At 32.2% G+C, this 17,124-nt stretch overlaps 1 protein-coding gene across 1 annotated transcript; it reads left to right on the forward strand.

Annotated features, from left to right (window-relative positions):
* The first annotated feature begins 7,265 nt into the window (after positions 1 to 7,265).
* Positions 7,266 to 14,587, forward strand: LOC132278321 (probable cinnamyl alcohol dehydrogenase 6). The gene is made up of 6 exons (XM_059780117.1): positions 7,266 to 7,407; positions 7,535 to 7,648; positions 7,770 to 7,997; positions 9,291 to 9,576; positions 13,938 to 14,091; positions 14,217 to 14,587. Exons 1-6 carry the CDS (start codon positions 7,313 to 7,315, stop codon positions 14,417 to 14,419), a joined length of 1,080 nt encoding a protein of 359 aa, XP_059636100.1. The 5' UTR covers positions 7,266 to 7,312; the 3' UTR covers positions 14,420 to 14,587.
* The last annotated feature ends 2,537 nt before the right edge of the window (positions 14,588 to 17,124 follow it).

Consider the following 17,124-nt stretch of genomic DNA (forward strand, 5'->3'; position numbering starts at 1 on the left):
TGAACTTCATTCCTTTGTTAAAAAGTTGAAGTGCCTTTACGTTTTGTGTTCGTATTGACTACACGCACCATTACCCCTTATTAGAAACCATTTCTGACCAAATTTCGAGTTCGGGATTGAGGTCAAGTTTTGATTTTCATGGGGCTTCTTGGGGATTCATATAGATCGTGTTATCCCTGACAAAACCTAGGAGTTTCGTCAGATTCGGAGCCGTTTCAATACGGTAGGGATTTGGGAATTTCATCTCAAATTGAGGTAGGGGATGTTTTAGGGTTATATTAATGCTGTATTGATTGTTATATGAGCATATACAACTTGTGAGCATGCCTTGTTCAAGTTATAGAATTTAATTTAATTATTTTCTTTGTTTAAGATTTAATTCTCATGATGCTAGGTAACTTAGAATTAAATTGTGGCATGCTAGAAATTTAGACCTTGGTATGGTGGTTGATATATATTAAATTAGGGTTATTTGAATAAGAATTGCAAATTTTATTTAATATTTATCTTTTGTGAAAGTTTAATTCATCTAGTTGTATCAAGCATGGAATCAACTTGTAATGTGATATTAAAGTAGGCCTTGGTGAGTTCTTTAACATATATTAAATTGAGGACATTTGGATATGTTTGAAAATCTAGAGAAAAATTAATTAATGAGTTTAATTAATTTTATTTTAAGTGTGTTGGTCACTTAAATTGATATCAGAGGTAATAGGTTATGAATCCCTTGAAACATAGTCCGTTTAATCACCTTGTGAGCATATTACAAATTTGATGTAGAATTAGTACTTGAGGCATCTTGAAATGGTAATTGGACTTAGCATGATATAGAATATCATTGACTTGCATAACTTATTTAGATATATCTTGTGTAGGTGTATAGCTTGTTAGAATATTACAATTGTTTACTTTGGAAGCTAGTTACAGAATTGGGACTTATTTAGTACTTGTGGCTTAGTGTGGTAATGTGGTTCAATTGTTGTAAAATATTCTTGTTTTGGTGTATAAATTGCATATTGGAGGCTTGACATGTCATATGCTATCTAAACTTGAATTCTAGGATATGGTTTGTGTGGATTCAACCTTATTTGTGCATGGAAGATGGCTTTATGCATTAGTGGATTTGGTATAAGTTTGGTCTAACTTATTGATTTTTGTATAAGTTTTGAACTTATTAATTTTGGAAAGCTTGTAAGGACATATTTCATGTGATGGCTAGGGTTTGGCTCTAGTACGGAGACAAGAGTCTTCTAAGTCATACGTGCGCACTAGGTAGTACCTTGTGGGTTGTAATTGCCCGGAATAACTTATGCATGTGCGCACTAGGTAGTGTCTTGTGGGTCGTAATTACCCGAAAACACTTGCTTGGTCTAGTGACCACATGTCCTAGTCTTTCTACTTTGATTTCGCATTCAATTTCAAGTTGTTAATCATGAATTACTTGTAGCTTGAGAATTAATGCCTGCTTTGGATATTTGAATCTTACTTAGTATACTTGAAACTATATACTTGTTTTGTGCATTTAGATCTCATATAATGTACTTGAACTTGTATGCTTGCTCTGTGAGTTTAGATTTCATTTAGTATGTTTGTGCCATGTATACTTGTTTTAGGCGTATCTCTTTTAGCTTAGTATACTTGTGTTCATATACTTGATTTACGAGATTTTCATATAAAATGCATACTTGTGTAAATATGCTTAGACATTGTATGATTTGTCTTAATGTGGTTTAGTATACTTGGAAATGTATGCTTGTATGTTGTATAATGTGTTTAACATTGTTTAGTATACTTGAGCATGTATACTTGTATGCCGTTGTTCACTTTAAATTGCATGAGTAGCTTAGAATGCTCCCCGAGTCTTATTTTGATATAGACGTTAGGTGGCATGAGCCCCTTTGGCATGTTTCACCTTAAGGTGATATAATTGTAAGATGCTAGGTCGATGCATGCTCATCTCCTACGAGTGGCTTTATGTTACTCACCCACGTAGTGGGCACATTTTTCAGGTACTGGGATCAAGATTTGGGATTCACATCATGCTTGGATGATTTATAGACTTGAAGTTCTCATTTCATGTAAATGTTGGCTTGAAATGCCATTTATAGCTTTATATGTCAAAATTTGTAAATTTGATTCTATTTTTGTAATGTGTACATAGTACACTCTTTATAATGTATTTGACATGTATGAGGTGAGGCCATAGGCCAATGACGTCTAATTTGTATCATATGTAACTTTTAACTTTATGAAATATTATGAAAATATTAAAAAACGCCAAGTCATTGTCTCTCCATGGTTGCATCGGGTGTGGGAATTTCGTTTTCATTCTTTCATAGGGTCTTATAAATCATGTTTGAAGTGTTGCCAAGGGCCAAACGGTCATTTGACCCCGTTTTGTATTTTTGGATTCCGAGTTTTCATTCCAAGTTCCATTTTTGCCTTTTTGCCCGTTGGGGGGTCGAATTTTGTATCGGTGGTATTTTTTAAGTCGTGGACCATTGTAGCATGGTCGCTTCCGGGCAAAACCTTATCGTTTGTGTTTTGAGCTTCCTATGGACTCATTTTGAAGTTTTGTTGCATAATCTGATTTTAGGGCACTTTGAGGTTTTCCTTTGGGAAATATATTCCGTTCTTGACATAAACACTTAGAAAACATGATTTTAGGGGGGGTTTCTTCTTCGTGTTTTTCCAGAAAATATCGTCTTGGTACTGAAAATCCCGTGCAAAGTTCGGTTTTTCTGCTATGCTATAGCAGCTTTTTTTCAACTTCTTGCCCTTTCCTAATCTAGGGGCATTCTGGGTACTTCATAGTTTTTTTTTTTTCATTTTTGTCCGCCTTTTTGGGTAGAAAACGTGATTTTAGGGGGGTTTCTTCTTCGTGTTTTTACAAAAAAAATCATCTTGATGCCGAAAACAACTCGCAGATCTGGAAAATCTGGTCATTTTAGGTTTTTCATGAAAAAGTTCTGATCTAAGGGGGCATTTCGGGTATTTCACTTGAAAAATAAAAACTTCTTTTGACATGGCCATGTAGAAAACATGATTTTTGGGGGGGGGGGGGGGGGGGGGATCCCATTTGAATTCGGAAAATGTGTGCAGGCCCTGCTCATACTTGAAACCCAGAAAGTCTAATTTTTTGAAACTTTGAGGCTTCATATCTTCATCATCCGGACTCCAAATCAAGTGATTTTTGAGTCTAAGTTTATTAGTTTTTGCTGGTCTATATAATGGTATGCACGGTTGCATCAAATTATATCTGAATAGACCATTTTACTCCTTGTAAAGTACCCTTGCCGCACTGATTTTAAACCCAAAAGTTGGTTTTTATGAAACTTTGACATTTCATATCTTCTTCATTCGGACTCTGAATCAAGTGATTCTTAAGTGTAGATTCATTAATTTTTCCTGGTTTATCTAACGGTATGCTCAGTTTCATCTAGTTTGATCTGAAAGGACCATTTCAACCCATGTAAAGTACCCTTGCCTTATTGATTTCAAACCCAAAAGTTTGATTTTATGAAACTTTGGAGTTTCATATTTTCTTCATCCGGACTCCGAATCAAGTGATTATTGAGTCCATCTTGATTAGTTTTTCGTTGTCCTTCCAGCGGTGTGTTTGGTGGCACCCAAGTCCATAATTTTTAGAAATAACTATTTTGCCCCTAGGGGCTTATTTGTCATATTTTTGGTCTTTTGCTTCCGCGTCAGTTCTCATTGAGTTCCACAACCTCATGAACGGTCATTTTAACTTCTTAGAGTCTTGTTTTCTGTTTTCGCTTCCGCATATCGGATCCGTTATCGGGTCAATCTTCGGTTCATCACAGAACACGCTAACCTAAAAACCAGGGTCGTCACAATTATATTAAATTATACAAGAGTGTAATCATACTAAACCATTTAACTTGTTAGATCAACCACAAGCAATTAAATCTTCCACATTCATAGAAAGCATAAAAATATAAATATTTAAATTTCATGATGTCCAATATGTTAACATATTAGCATAAACTAACCATTCTGGGATTTTAACATGTTGATTTAAATCATTTAAAAACCTCATATAAAAGTCCAAAATTCCATTTTAACCCTTGAAGTTTCCAAAAAAAATCAAATACACCTACTGGTGTATTTCAGCAAAGGAGTCGCCTCCCCTAAAGAGGGAGCTGACTCTCCCTCTTGTGGAGCCGACTCTCCCCCATGGGGAGCCGACTCTACACCTTGTGGAGCCGGTTTTCCCTCTCTTGGAGCCGACTCTCTCCTTTGAAGAGCCGGCTCTCTCTATCCCATAGAGCCGTAACCTGTATCCCATCATCTTCTTCGCCTTCGGCGATGCTAAAACACCTCTGTAACTCTTTATTAAGGTTCCTAAAGGTTCAATCTATGTCCCAAATTTATTTCAAAAACTCATAAAACTTAGTATGCATCATTAACAGTAATTACAATACAAAAGATGAAACAATTTGATACCCTAAATCAATTTCAATTTACAACACATAATACAGTTAAAATTCAGAATTAATATGCATACAAGATCAGTTTTAATGTTCAGTTAAATCCTGGAGATTATCTAAGCATGCACAGAACACAAGTCAAAGGGCGAGTTAAAGATAGAACTTGCCTTTGAGATTTTCGATTAAAATCTCAACGTTGTCTTCCTAGACTTCCGGCAATTCCTTGACTGTTCTCAACTTCTCTACTGCTCCTGGTTCAACCCACAAGCAATCTTCTTCCTTCCTCCTTGGTCCGACCTCCAACCCACGACCGAAACCCTAATTTGTTCTCTCAATTCTCTCAAACCTCTCTGTATGTGAATAGGGTTTGTATTTTATCCCTCGGCAGACTTATAATGCTATATTTATAGACAAAATAAATTTAACCTAATTGTAATTGTATGAGGAGACAGAAAAGAAAAATAAAATAAAATAAAATAAAATAAAACATAACATATATATATGTCGACTATCCCACATCGTGACCTCATAAATATATATAAAACTTAAAACTGTATAACACATATATAATAAATAATGATACTAATTTAATCATTAATAATAATTAATAATTAGACTAACCCTATATACATATATACCCATATATATATGTATAACCATTCATGGGGATTAACTGTACCTATTTAACCGCCTATCCAAGTAATCCATACTATCCAAGCCCAACTCCTTAAAATAAAATAAACATTTAATCACATAATTTAATTAACCAATTTATTCATTTATGCAAAACAAACAATTATTTCAATTTTCACATAAACATACAATGTAAACGCAAATAAATAATTAAATTAAATAATTAAACAAATAAATATATAATCAAATCATCAAAAAATAAATAAATAAATAAAATAATAAAAAATCATCAAATAATCAATTAAATAAATAAAATACAAATAAAAAAAATAAAAAAAATATCGAGACTACTCTTTTAAAATTAGAAATATTACACCAATTGACCAAACATACAATATATAAATAATACTCTGTATACAAGTGACCGCAAATCCACCTCCTGTCAACCGAAACAAACACAAAAGACGGAATTCATATAAGCACTCCTTGTGACCTACACCAAAGAATTTGATCAAATGGTCATCTAGTGGGTCCGCCACCATCATTACATATTTCATTCTTTCCAATTTATCTAACAATCAACAACATCATTTCACGTGGAAGAATTTTGGCAAAAACTCCTAGTGGCCTGCCACCATCATACCCATTTTCTTTTTCTTTTTCTTTTTCTTTTTCTTTTATCTTCTCTTTACTAAACTAACACTAAAAGACAAAATACTAATGCCCAAAAATCAATTCCCTGGGATTAAGACTTTTCCCTTGCTCACGGGGCTGATTCAATAAAAGCTAGCCCCAAATCTTGAATCCACATATAAACGGAACCACTTTCCATAACCAAAATGAAATAAAATCGAACAATTCCTGAATTCCTGAGGCTATTTATACAGCAAGCCAGAAGACTATTTATAAACTAAACACAACATATCCCAACCTCCAACTAACATCATAATTAGATAATCAATTTTGATTACTAAAAATAATGAAATAAATATAAATTAAAATTCTAATCAATCAGTAACTCCAGTGTAATCTCCATATCTCTAATTAAAATAATTAACTTGAGTTCTATAGTTAAATCATACATAATAATCTAACAATTAAGATATAATTAAATACAGGTTACAAGCAAGAATTAACTTGCATGAAAATCAATCTACTTAAATTTCTTTGTTTCTTTGAATGATCGTGTAGACTTCACAAAATAGTATTGTAGGTATGTCAACGTAGGTAATGAAATGCTGATACACTAAGTCCAGATATATAACTAGTGGCTGAGTTCAATAAGAACTCTTTAAAATTCAAACTAAACTATAGCTTTGTATCTCTCTTAAAAGATACGGTAAATGTCCTATCTCTCATAATTCCACATAGATAATATGTAGAATAAAAAATAAATAACAAAACATGAATTCAAAAATAAATAAATATATATATAATATAAATCTAAGGTAGTATTACACTATATATTACAAGGGGAGACTTGTCTCACAGCGAATCCAGATAGGAAGTGACATGAATATAATTGGGTGAGTTCAAAAGAGATATTGATTGGGATATGTAGCCTTTATGGAGAAAGTTGGATGAGCTTTGGATTTTTCTCTACTAACTATATGTTACAAGAAAAAACTTGTCTCACAGCAAATTCAAATAGGAAGTGACATGAATATAAATGAGTGAGTACATAACACTATCCAATAGGTTAAATTTTTGGGTAAATGAGCTTTTGGATAAATGGGGTTGTCAAAAAGATCAAAAAAGGTGACAAATTGGGTTAATGGGGTTGTAAAAAAGATAGAAAAAAGAGACGGATCATACGTAATATAGAAGAATAGTTATGTAATTTAAAAATAAATAATTATTCACTTATAAAATTAAGATTAAAAGAACCATTTCATTATACATTGGAGTGCAAAAGTAAAAAAAATAAAGTAAAAATATTGTCTCCCAATATAAAAACACAATCAAATTATAATAATAAATTACTATGTATTTGAAAATATAATATTTTGGCCTTTTAATCATTACCATATCAAATTCGAAATACCTTTCTCAAATTATTATTATTATTTTGTATTATTATTTTGCATTAATGCGCAGAAATATAATCATGGGTTGGACCCACTATCACATACAGATATATAATATATATATGCCCCAATAAACAAGGGACCATCTTCATCAAATGTTCCCAACGCCCACTCACTCTCGATCACACTGACACACACATGGCTCAAACAACCCCAAACCACACACAGACCGTTTTTGGATGGGCAGCCCATGATTCCTCCGGCAAGATTACTCCTTACGTCTTCAAACGAAGGTACGTATCAGGTTTTTTACACCAATAACAATAGTTTAGACAAATTTTTTTTTTTTTTTTTTTTTTTTTCTTTCTAAAATTAGATATAAATATAATTTGGTAATCTAAAGTTATGTATAACGAACAGAGAAAACGGTATGAATGATGTGACCATCGAGATATTGTATTGTGGAATATGCCACACCGATCTTCATCATGTCAAGAATGATTGGGGTATCACCATGTACCCTGTCGTCCCCGGGTACGTATACCTTAATTTCTCAATCTTTACTACTTATTCCAAGTATATATAGAGCAAAATCATATATATATATATATAATAACTAATTTTACATTTAATATGTGTTTGTAAATTATGTTAGTCATGAAATAACTGGAGTGATAACAAAAGTGGGAAGCAATGTGAGGAATTTCAAGGTAGGAGAGAAGGTAGGAGTTGGATGCTTGGCGGCTTCGTGCTTGGAGTGTGAGTTCTGCAAAGATTCTCAAGAGAACTACTGCGACGAGGTTCAGTTCACTTACAATGGCATTTTCTGGGATGGTACTATCACCTACGGTGGCTATTCCAAAATGCTCGTTGCAGATCACAGGTACTCGTATTTTTATTTGGTCATATTTGCACTACCAATCAAAACTTTTCGACACAATTCATTCCAACCTTAAAATTATTTTCTTTATATTTAAATAGTAATATAAATACTAATGGTCTCTACCAAGCTCCTCCTCTCTTTTAATAAAATATTTTAATAGAACGACTTTAATTTGTTTAATCCATAAAGAAACTACGTGGGTACAATTGGTTTGGTTCAAAAAAATTTAAAAATAAAGAAACTGGGTAGGGTACAATTGGTTTGGTTCAAAAATTTTAAAAATAAAAAGTCGGTCTCATGTCAAGCACGAGAATCTAGGTGTCCTGGATGGGTCTTAATGGATTCAGTGGTAGATAATGATCGATTTGCTGTAGCAAGCTAGAAACTACGAATATTTTTTGGCAGAGCTACGAATATTCGTATCAAATACGTATATAATGATCGATTTACTGTAGCAAATTAGAAAGAGTATTCCTGTCAAATACATATAATATAAAATAATATAATATAAAATATACATATTTTACCCATATGTATATGACACTGACACTTATCAAACACTTTATAATATATTTTTAATAAGGTTCAAATTTTATTAAGTGATAATTAGGGATTCTTGTTTTAAGTTAATAAAACTTATCAATAATTTCTAATATTAACCAAAAATTAATATATATATATATATATATATATATATATATATATAATTTGATAATTTTTTTTTGTTGTATCTTGGTATACCCATAACCTGTTTCTTTGAGATTTGATGCCGTACTTATATTGTGTCGTATCTCGTATTCATATCTGCGCTTCCTAAGTAACGAGGCATGTTGCGAGTTTATTTGATCAGTCAATTTATAAAAGCTATTCGATCCAATTAGATTTTGTGCGATTAAAATTTTAGTCTCCCGATTTAGTTACGGAAAAATAAACAAGAAATCCACAACCTTGAAAGACCAATTCAATCCTTTCAAATTTATTTATATACACTATTTTGGAACAACTAAAAATAAAAAAATGAATATTTATTTGAGATGAGAGAATATATATTACTGTATTTTTTTATTATTATTATTTTTAATAGTGAACACAAATGGAATGAAATTAGAGAATTATGTAAACTTTCTAGTGCAAAGATCAGAAATAAAATAAGGTTTAGTTAGTTTTTTTATTTTTTACTCAGTGCTAAATGGTACTTAGCTATATAGAAAATAAAATACAAATTAATGAAAAGGTGGTCATGGTGCCCTTAAGAATGACTGATTCATGATCCATCATGTAATTGTCTTACAGATATGTGGTGCATGTACCGGAAAACCTGCCGTTGGATGCGGCGGCGCCGCTGCTATGTGCTGGAGTAACAGTGTTCTGCCCCATGAAAGACAACTTGTTGATGGATGGCGGGAAGAAAATAGGGGTAGTTGGGCTAGGTGGTTTGGGTCATGTGGCTGTCAAAATGGGGAAGGCTTTTGGGAACCATGTCACTGTCATCAGTACCTCTCCATCTAAAGAAAAGGAGGCCAAAGAGCATTTGCATGCAGATGATTTTATAGTCAGTACCAACCAACAACATATGGAGGTTTCGTTATCCTATCACCCATATATCTTCTACTAATATTACTCAAATTAAACATGGCACTTGCACAAGGATTTTCAATTTTTTTTATTTACCCGCAATTAACTCCTACAAGGTACTCAACCATCTATATGAGATAAAGTAACAAGGTGTTAATCCACAAGAGTCAAAGAAATCTTAACAATAACTTGTACTCCCTATTAGATTAGTTTACAAGTGTCAAATGGGATAGGGTTACAAGTGGAATTTGTCTCGCATCGGATTTAGATTAGGGTTAAAGTGTGTATAAATGGATAGGTATACAGTACTATCCAATGTCTTGAGTTTTTAGGTAAATGGGTAAGCGCCCACCCATTACAGTTCATATCAAAGTCAGTTTTTAATCTGGTGTCATGCCAAACGCCAGACCCAAAGGGCATCCGGGTCTGTTTCCAGATAGGCAGGGTGGTCCGATCGCAATGAGGACGTTATGTAGATTCGTTGTCCCATATCGGATTTGGATGAAGATTGAAGTGTGTATAAATGGACGTTTGAACTTTTAAATAAATGAGTAAACGACCACCCTGATAATTTTTTTATCAATATTTTGTAATCGGACCCAATTCAAAAATTTAAACTATTGAGTAAAATTAACATTCATTTCATATATATCTATTCACTTCTTCATTCAAATTATGTTGTCTAAGACCTCTCTTATAGCATAAGAAATTACATAATTTCGAGTCTAAGACATGACGCATTTGCTAACATGTATCATGAACAATGATTTGGGCCATATAATAATTTTTTCCTATTCTATTATTGGACCAACCTCTGAGTGGGGTCGTTCCATTAATGGATCAAAATTTATGGGTGAGACTCTAAATTATTATATGATATCGACAATCGTGACACATACCTACTTTATCGGTGAGACTTAAAATCTTTTAGACTTCTACCTTACTGGCATCTAAGCGGACCCATTGATGCACTCAATAATGCATGCTGTATTTTATTACTGGCATCTAAGTGGACCCATTGATGTACTCAATAATGTACGCAGTTTTCAATATTTTACTTTTTTTTAAATATATATTTATCTTATACTTATTAAAATAAAAAATAAAAAATAAAAAAATTACTGTTGGTTTTTTTTTTTTTGGTTAAGATAATACCTACAAAAACAATGGTATCTTGATTTACTGATACTAAACTTAGAATTCCATTGTCTGCTAAGAAGATTTAGTGCAACATAAATACTATTGATATAGAATTAGGAAGCACTGACACATTAAAAGATTAATTCATGTTGAACATCGACACTTGTTAGATACGTTAAAGAATGTGTCCAAATATTTTATATTTTTTAGAATATCCAAACGTATTGTGGACAATGTGTCCAAGGGGATCCAGGATTTCTAGGTGGGGTGGGCTAACATTAAATATGAATACTAAGGAATTGGTTTGAGCCTTTATTTTAGTATGGTGGCTGAGTTTACTTGGGCTTCATTGAGTTTTTAGGTAGGGTTAATACTATTTTTTTTTTTTTTTTTGGCTGGGCTAATATATTAGTATAGTAAAAAAAAAAAAAAATTTTGGGGTGGGCTGCAGCTAACCTTTGCCTACCCTTGTATCTGCCCCTAGATGTGTCCGACGGACCGATGTGTCCCATTCTTAGGAATTGTAAAGAAAATTTTAGAAACAATGTTGAGATAAAGTATAATTATTATGACCTGTTTAATACTAACTTTCAGGATTGTGATGGTATTTATATAATTACTTGAAAGCTTGTTGTTTAATAAAACTATTTTATATTTGTTAGATTATAAGTTTACTCATTTACTACTTAGGTTTTTTGCATACAACAAATTATCATATATGATTACAACTATCATATATAGGTTACGTGTTCATCACTCACCCACCCCAAACTTTTTCCTATATATAGGATCTTTATGTAATTATCAATCAACATCAATATATATACAATTTTTATCTCACTTATTTCTAACATGGTATCTGAGTTTTTCGATCACTGATAAACAGTTTATTAGTTTACTCCTTTACTACTTAGATTTCTTGCATACTACAAATTATCATATATGATTACATTTACCATATATAGGTTACTTGTTCATCACTCACTTACTCCAAACATTTTCTTACATATATAAGACTCTTATGCTGTCATCAATCAACATCAATGTATATACAATTTTCTCTCTCTCTTATTTCTAACAATATTCAAACAATAGGATATTTATTCTTATATTTTAGTTCAAATGTTTGAACTCTTGCATGATCATCTTTGACTCTTTTATTGTCCCACCAACTAAGCTTCCCTATCGATAAATGGTCATTCTCTCTTCTCTTTCTCCTCTTTCTCACTTATTCTCTGTCCTCTTTTCTTTATTCTACTCTTGTTCTTCAAAACGCTAAATACTTTTCTTTCTTTTTTTTCACAATAAATTTTTTTTTGTGGCTTTTTCCTTTATTTCCCATTAATTTTTAATGTTTGAACTCTTGCATGATCATCTTTGACTCTTTTATTGTCCCACCAACTAAGCTTCCCTATCGATAAATGGTCATTCTCTCTTCTCTTTCTCTTCTTTCTCACTTATTCTCCGTCCTCTTTTCTTTATTCTACTCTTGTTCTTCAAAACGCTAAATACTTTTTTTTTTTTTTTTTCACAATAAATTTCTTTTTGTGGCTTTTTCCTTTATTTCCCATTAATTTTTTTCTTTCCTATGGATCCTTACCTATTTTTTTAACTAAGGCCTAATTTTTTTTCTAACAAAACAATGATCCTCTTTGTCTCATTGTTTTTTGATTTTTCTTTTTCTTAACCATCCTTCTACCATTTTTTCTTTTTTCCCGCAAAAAATAAATTTTTTTTTTCTTTTCATTATGATATTGTAAAATTTTTTACTACTCTTAATTTCCTAAAGACAACATCATATATATAGAAAATATATTAATTTCTTATTTTTCATTTCCCTGCCATGTCCGTGTTTAAATACTTTAGAATTTATCGTGTCGTTATATCCATGTCATGTCGTATTCGTTTCCCTTATCTATTTCGGTGCTTCTTAGGTATAGAATCATTTGATCAATCTCTTATATCTGAATGATGTGTTACTAACGCATGTAAAGGAATGGTGGTTATGAATCAGAGCCTAGACTAGGGATGTGGACGGGGTGGATTCGGACTGGGCACCGTCTTCCAAACTTGTCCTACCAATTAATCTATTTTTTTTTTTTTTTTTGCAAAACCGATTCGGGGCATTCCAATATGCATATTTAAAGTAAAAATAAAAAATTCAAATTTGAATAAATTTTGTAACTTTTTGTAGTATAGTCAAACATTTAACAATCATAATAACAAAAATGTTGTTACAAATTAAATTTATAATAAGAAATAAAAGAAAAGGAACAATTATAGCTAATATAATAATATTTATATATATAATAATTATTAATCGGACGGATTCGGGGCTTTATTTGCATTTAAATAGGGTCTTACAAACATAATTTAAATTCTTGACTAGTTATTTAATTTATAGAAAATCCAAAGATATTATAACTTATAAAATGGAGCACTATCATGTTTAGTAATTAAACTAACCTAAATTTGAGATCCTGCAAGACATGATTTAGACTTAATTTAAATTTACATATCAAACCCCATCTAATGGACTTATTACTGGATCAATTGGAGCAAAACTCCATCCATTTCATATTATAGTTCCACTATTTTAAGGATGAACTGCTGCTAACAACACAGAAACACTCAACTTGTGTAGAAAACCTCCCCAAACTTTCATTTTTGCACAAAACACTCGTATTATTTTAAAAATATTCAGTCACTCCTTGCTAAAATTGATACTTTGGTCTTGGAATATCTATAATATCATTCTTTATTAATATCCTTCTTTATTGACCAAAATGACCTTGAACCACTTTTAGATTAATGAACCAATCCATAATATGAATGAGTTATCCATATTTGGTATCACTCCTCCTTTTGTCATTTTACAATCAATGACTTTTTTTCAAGATAAAGAATAAATAAATGAAACTCAAAGAGTAAAATGGTATAATAGATGTACATAAACAACACTTTAATTGTTTGGATATAATTTGCCACTTTAAAATGGGTTTAGTTACATTATCATACCCGTTACTATGCCAGATCCCCTCACAAATTATATATATGACATGTTTCGTTTTTTAAAATTCAAACTTTCACAGTTCACTTTCCCGCATTACCGTTAATAAAAGACATAATTGAATGTTGGTCCAAACTCCATAGTTAAAACTGATCCTTTTATTGGGCCCTTTCATATTAAAAAACCTAATCCATATATTGCCGTCTTTTTGACAGGCACGAAAAAGGACTCTAGACTTTATTTTGGATACAGTGTCAGCCAAGCACTCACTTGGGCCTACCTTAGAATTGCTCAAAGTGAATGGCACATTGGTGATCGTGGGGGCTCCTGATAAGCCCATAGACCTGCCTTCTTTCCCCTTGATTTTTGGTAAGAATAACTATTTTCTTAATCCCATAAATTCCATTTTTATTTATTTATTTTTATTTGAAGCACAAAATATATAGGAGTATAGGACTCATGGAAAGTTTGATTTTTTATTTATTTTTAAACAGGTAAGAGAGTAGTGAAGGGTAGCATGACAGGAAGCATGAAAGAAACGCAAGAGATGATGGATGCGTGTGGCAAGCATAACATTACATGCGACATTGAGATTGTCCAATCTGATCAAATTAACGAAGCACTCGAAAGGCTGGCCAAAAATGATGTCAAGTATCGTTTCGTAATTGACATTGCGGGCAAGTCATCAAATATATAAGAATATCTTGCATTTTTTAATAATTGCAATCAAAAAGACTGACTGTTATATTTATGTACTATTCTCATTCTATTCTATTATGAGTTGTATTTTATTTTCATTTTATTTCATTTCTATGTATCAAAGCCAGTCAAAATTTTATGTTGCTTTATCCCTCATTTTCACTTTTTTTCATTTCTCTCTCTCTAACTTTCTCTCTTTTACCTCTATCTCTGCAACTGACTCCTCCTTTCCCTTCGTTTTTCTCCCTGCTCCTTTTCATGGGAGTGGGGAGGTGCTGGTTTGCTTCCCACAACTTCAATAAACTCAACATGTGTCAATAAGTAATATTTTTTTACGTCTTTTTTGCTTTTGTTCTATTATATCTACTCATATTTGGCTTGTTTCTGACTAGTATGGGTAGATCTATTATTTTCTCTCCAGCTAAATCTTTGATTTATGTCAGTTTTGGTTGTTCCCGACTTAATCTGATTATTTCCACTTGATTTGATCATGTTGGGTAGTTTTCCCCCTGTCGACGGTGTCTTATGGATGTAACTTTGGAACTGTTGCCTTGATGATGGTTATGTTTTTGGGTCACTCCTGTTATTACTCTTCTCCCTTAGTAGTTTCTGTTCTTGAGCTTTGGCTCTTATTTTCAGCAAATTTGGAGCATGTTCTTTATTTTTTCTTATTTTGTACTTTTGTTTCAAGATTTGTATGTCTTTATTTGACTTGGTTTTTGTCTCTTTACTGCCATTAATGGCTTGACCTTTGTGCCTTTGCAATGATTAAAAAAAAAAAAAAAAAACATCACACGCAGCAACAGGGAAATGGGCAAAAAATCCCATAAGGCAAGCAGTTTTGCTTGAAATAGACATTTTTCTTTCCTATGTTCAAAAGTTTGGTCAAAACTACTCTTTGAAAATAAAGTATTACTCACATTATGAATATTTGATTCATCTTTTACTGACACAATAAACATTTTTCTTTCCTATGTTCAAAAGTTTGGTCAAAACTACTCTTTGAAAATAAAGTATTACTCACATTATAAATGTTTGATTCTTCTTTTACTGGCAATCCCAAACGTTATCTGCACTTAGCGTCAGAGCTTTAGCATTGTGTAACTACATATATGTCCTTTGACCTTGTAAAAGGGACACTTTTTAGTTTGACGTGTAAATGTAATAATAGCTTAAAATTTTATCAATTGATTGTTGTTCATACTGTGAGATACTTAATTTCAAGATTTTAACCCACTTGAGTTGAGAAAATTAGTTGGAATTTTATTATGGAATTGAGTATTTGAGTTAGTGTGACATGGGAGGGAGAATTGTTTCATATTTTAATGACACTATTATTATGCGAATAATAATATCTCAAGATCTAAATAGGGCATGTGGTGTAAATATATAATTTGGAACCAAGGTGCTTGGGCGCCTATATCACACCATAAAATAAATAAGGGTAAAGTACAATTACACCCCTTGAGGTTTGGTAAAAGAACACTTAGAGAAAACTTATCTATTTTTTGGAACTTGCATACAAGGAGTTACCATATTAGTCTTTAACTCTAAAATAGAGATACAACTTCTTCCCCAAATCTATAGCTTTTTCCCTAAGTCTTCTGGCTTCCAAAACCAATAAGGAAAAAAAATCATGTAGCTTCCCAAGGGAGTTGAACCGGTTCAGTAACACTTGAACTAGTTCAACTTTGTTGCCTCAAAAGTGTTGTAACTCACTTTGAAGTGCCCTTGAATTGGTTCAACTAAGGTAGTAGTTAAAGTCCAACTCATCACTCCAGTTGAACTAGCTCAAAGTTTTTGAACTAATTCAAACATGTTAGTAGCTTAAACTCCACCTTAATTAAAGATTTCTCCACCTCAAATAAGGTACTATGATGAAATTGAGAAATACTTCAATAATCTCCATATTTTCTCAAATTTGTCATTCTTCTTCTTGTCGTTCTTCGCCGCACAACCATACTTATCTATTCTTAGCAAATTCTAAGTTCAAATAATTAAACTTGGAATCTACTTTCGCAACACCAAATTGAACTCTTCTTTCTTTTTGGGATAAAGGCTGGTGCAATTGCAATCGTCAAGACTTCTTCCTTCTCTTGTTGTTCTTGATTCTTTATTCTAGTAGATCTCGAAACAAGCTTCCATTTCGTCTTTGTAATTGTTCCACCTAGCATAGTATTTCCCAACAGAATATAGAGATTGTTGACCTTCCTTCCCAAAAGCATGACACGTGGCCCTCTCCTAATCTTCATCAATCCATTCTTCACTTCACACCAGCAACCTTTGAAATCCAATGCTCCCACAGAGATCACATTCCTTTTACCACTTGGAATATGACGTACATTTGTTAGAGTTCTTACCAAACCATTCATTGTCTTGATTTTAATTGTTCTAATTCTTATAATATCACAAGAGGCATTATTCCTCATAAATACCTTACCACTTATAGGTTTGTAGGTAGCAAACCATTCTATATGAGGACATATATAAAAGGAACAAACAGAATCAAGTATCCATACCATAGCTTCTCCCTTATTATCAATGATTGATAATGCCTCATCATTATCACCCTCTTCTTTTATATCTTCAGGAACAATAACGGCAGCAAATGCACTCTCCTTTCTTTCTGGATAATACCACTAAATATGCCCCTTTCTTCTACACTTTTAGCATCTTTTCTCTGACAAGGTTTCTTGAAGCTCC

This window comes from Cornus florida, unplaced genomic scaffold, assembly GCF_030987335.1.
Source record: "Cornus florida cultivar Cherokee Brave unplaced genomic scaffold, ASM3098733v1 CherokeeBrave_3.0.0_Hap2_Chr10, whole genome shotgun sequence".
In the NCBI taxonomy this organism is placed as follows: domain Eukaryota; kingdom Viridiplantae; phylum Streptophyta; class Magnoliopsida; order Cornales; family Cornaceae; genus Cornus; species Cornus florida.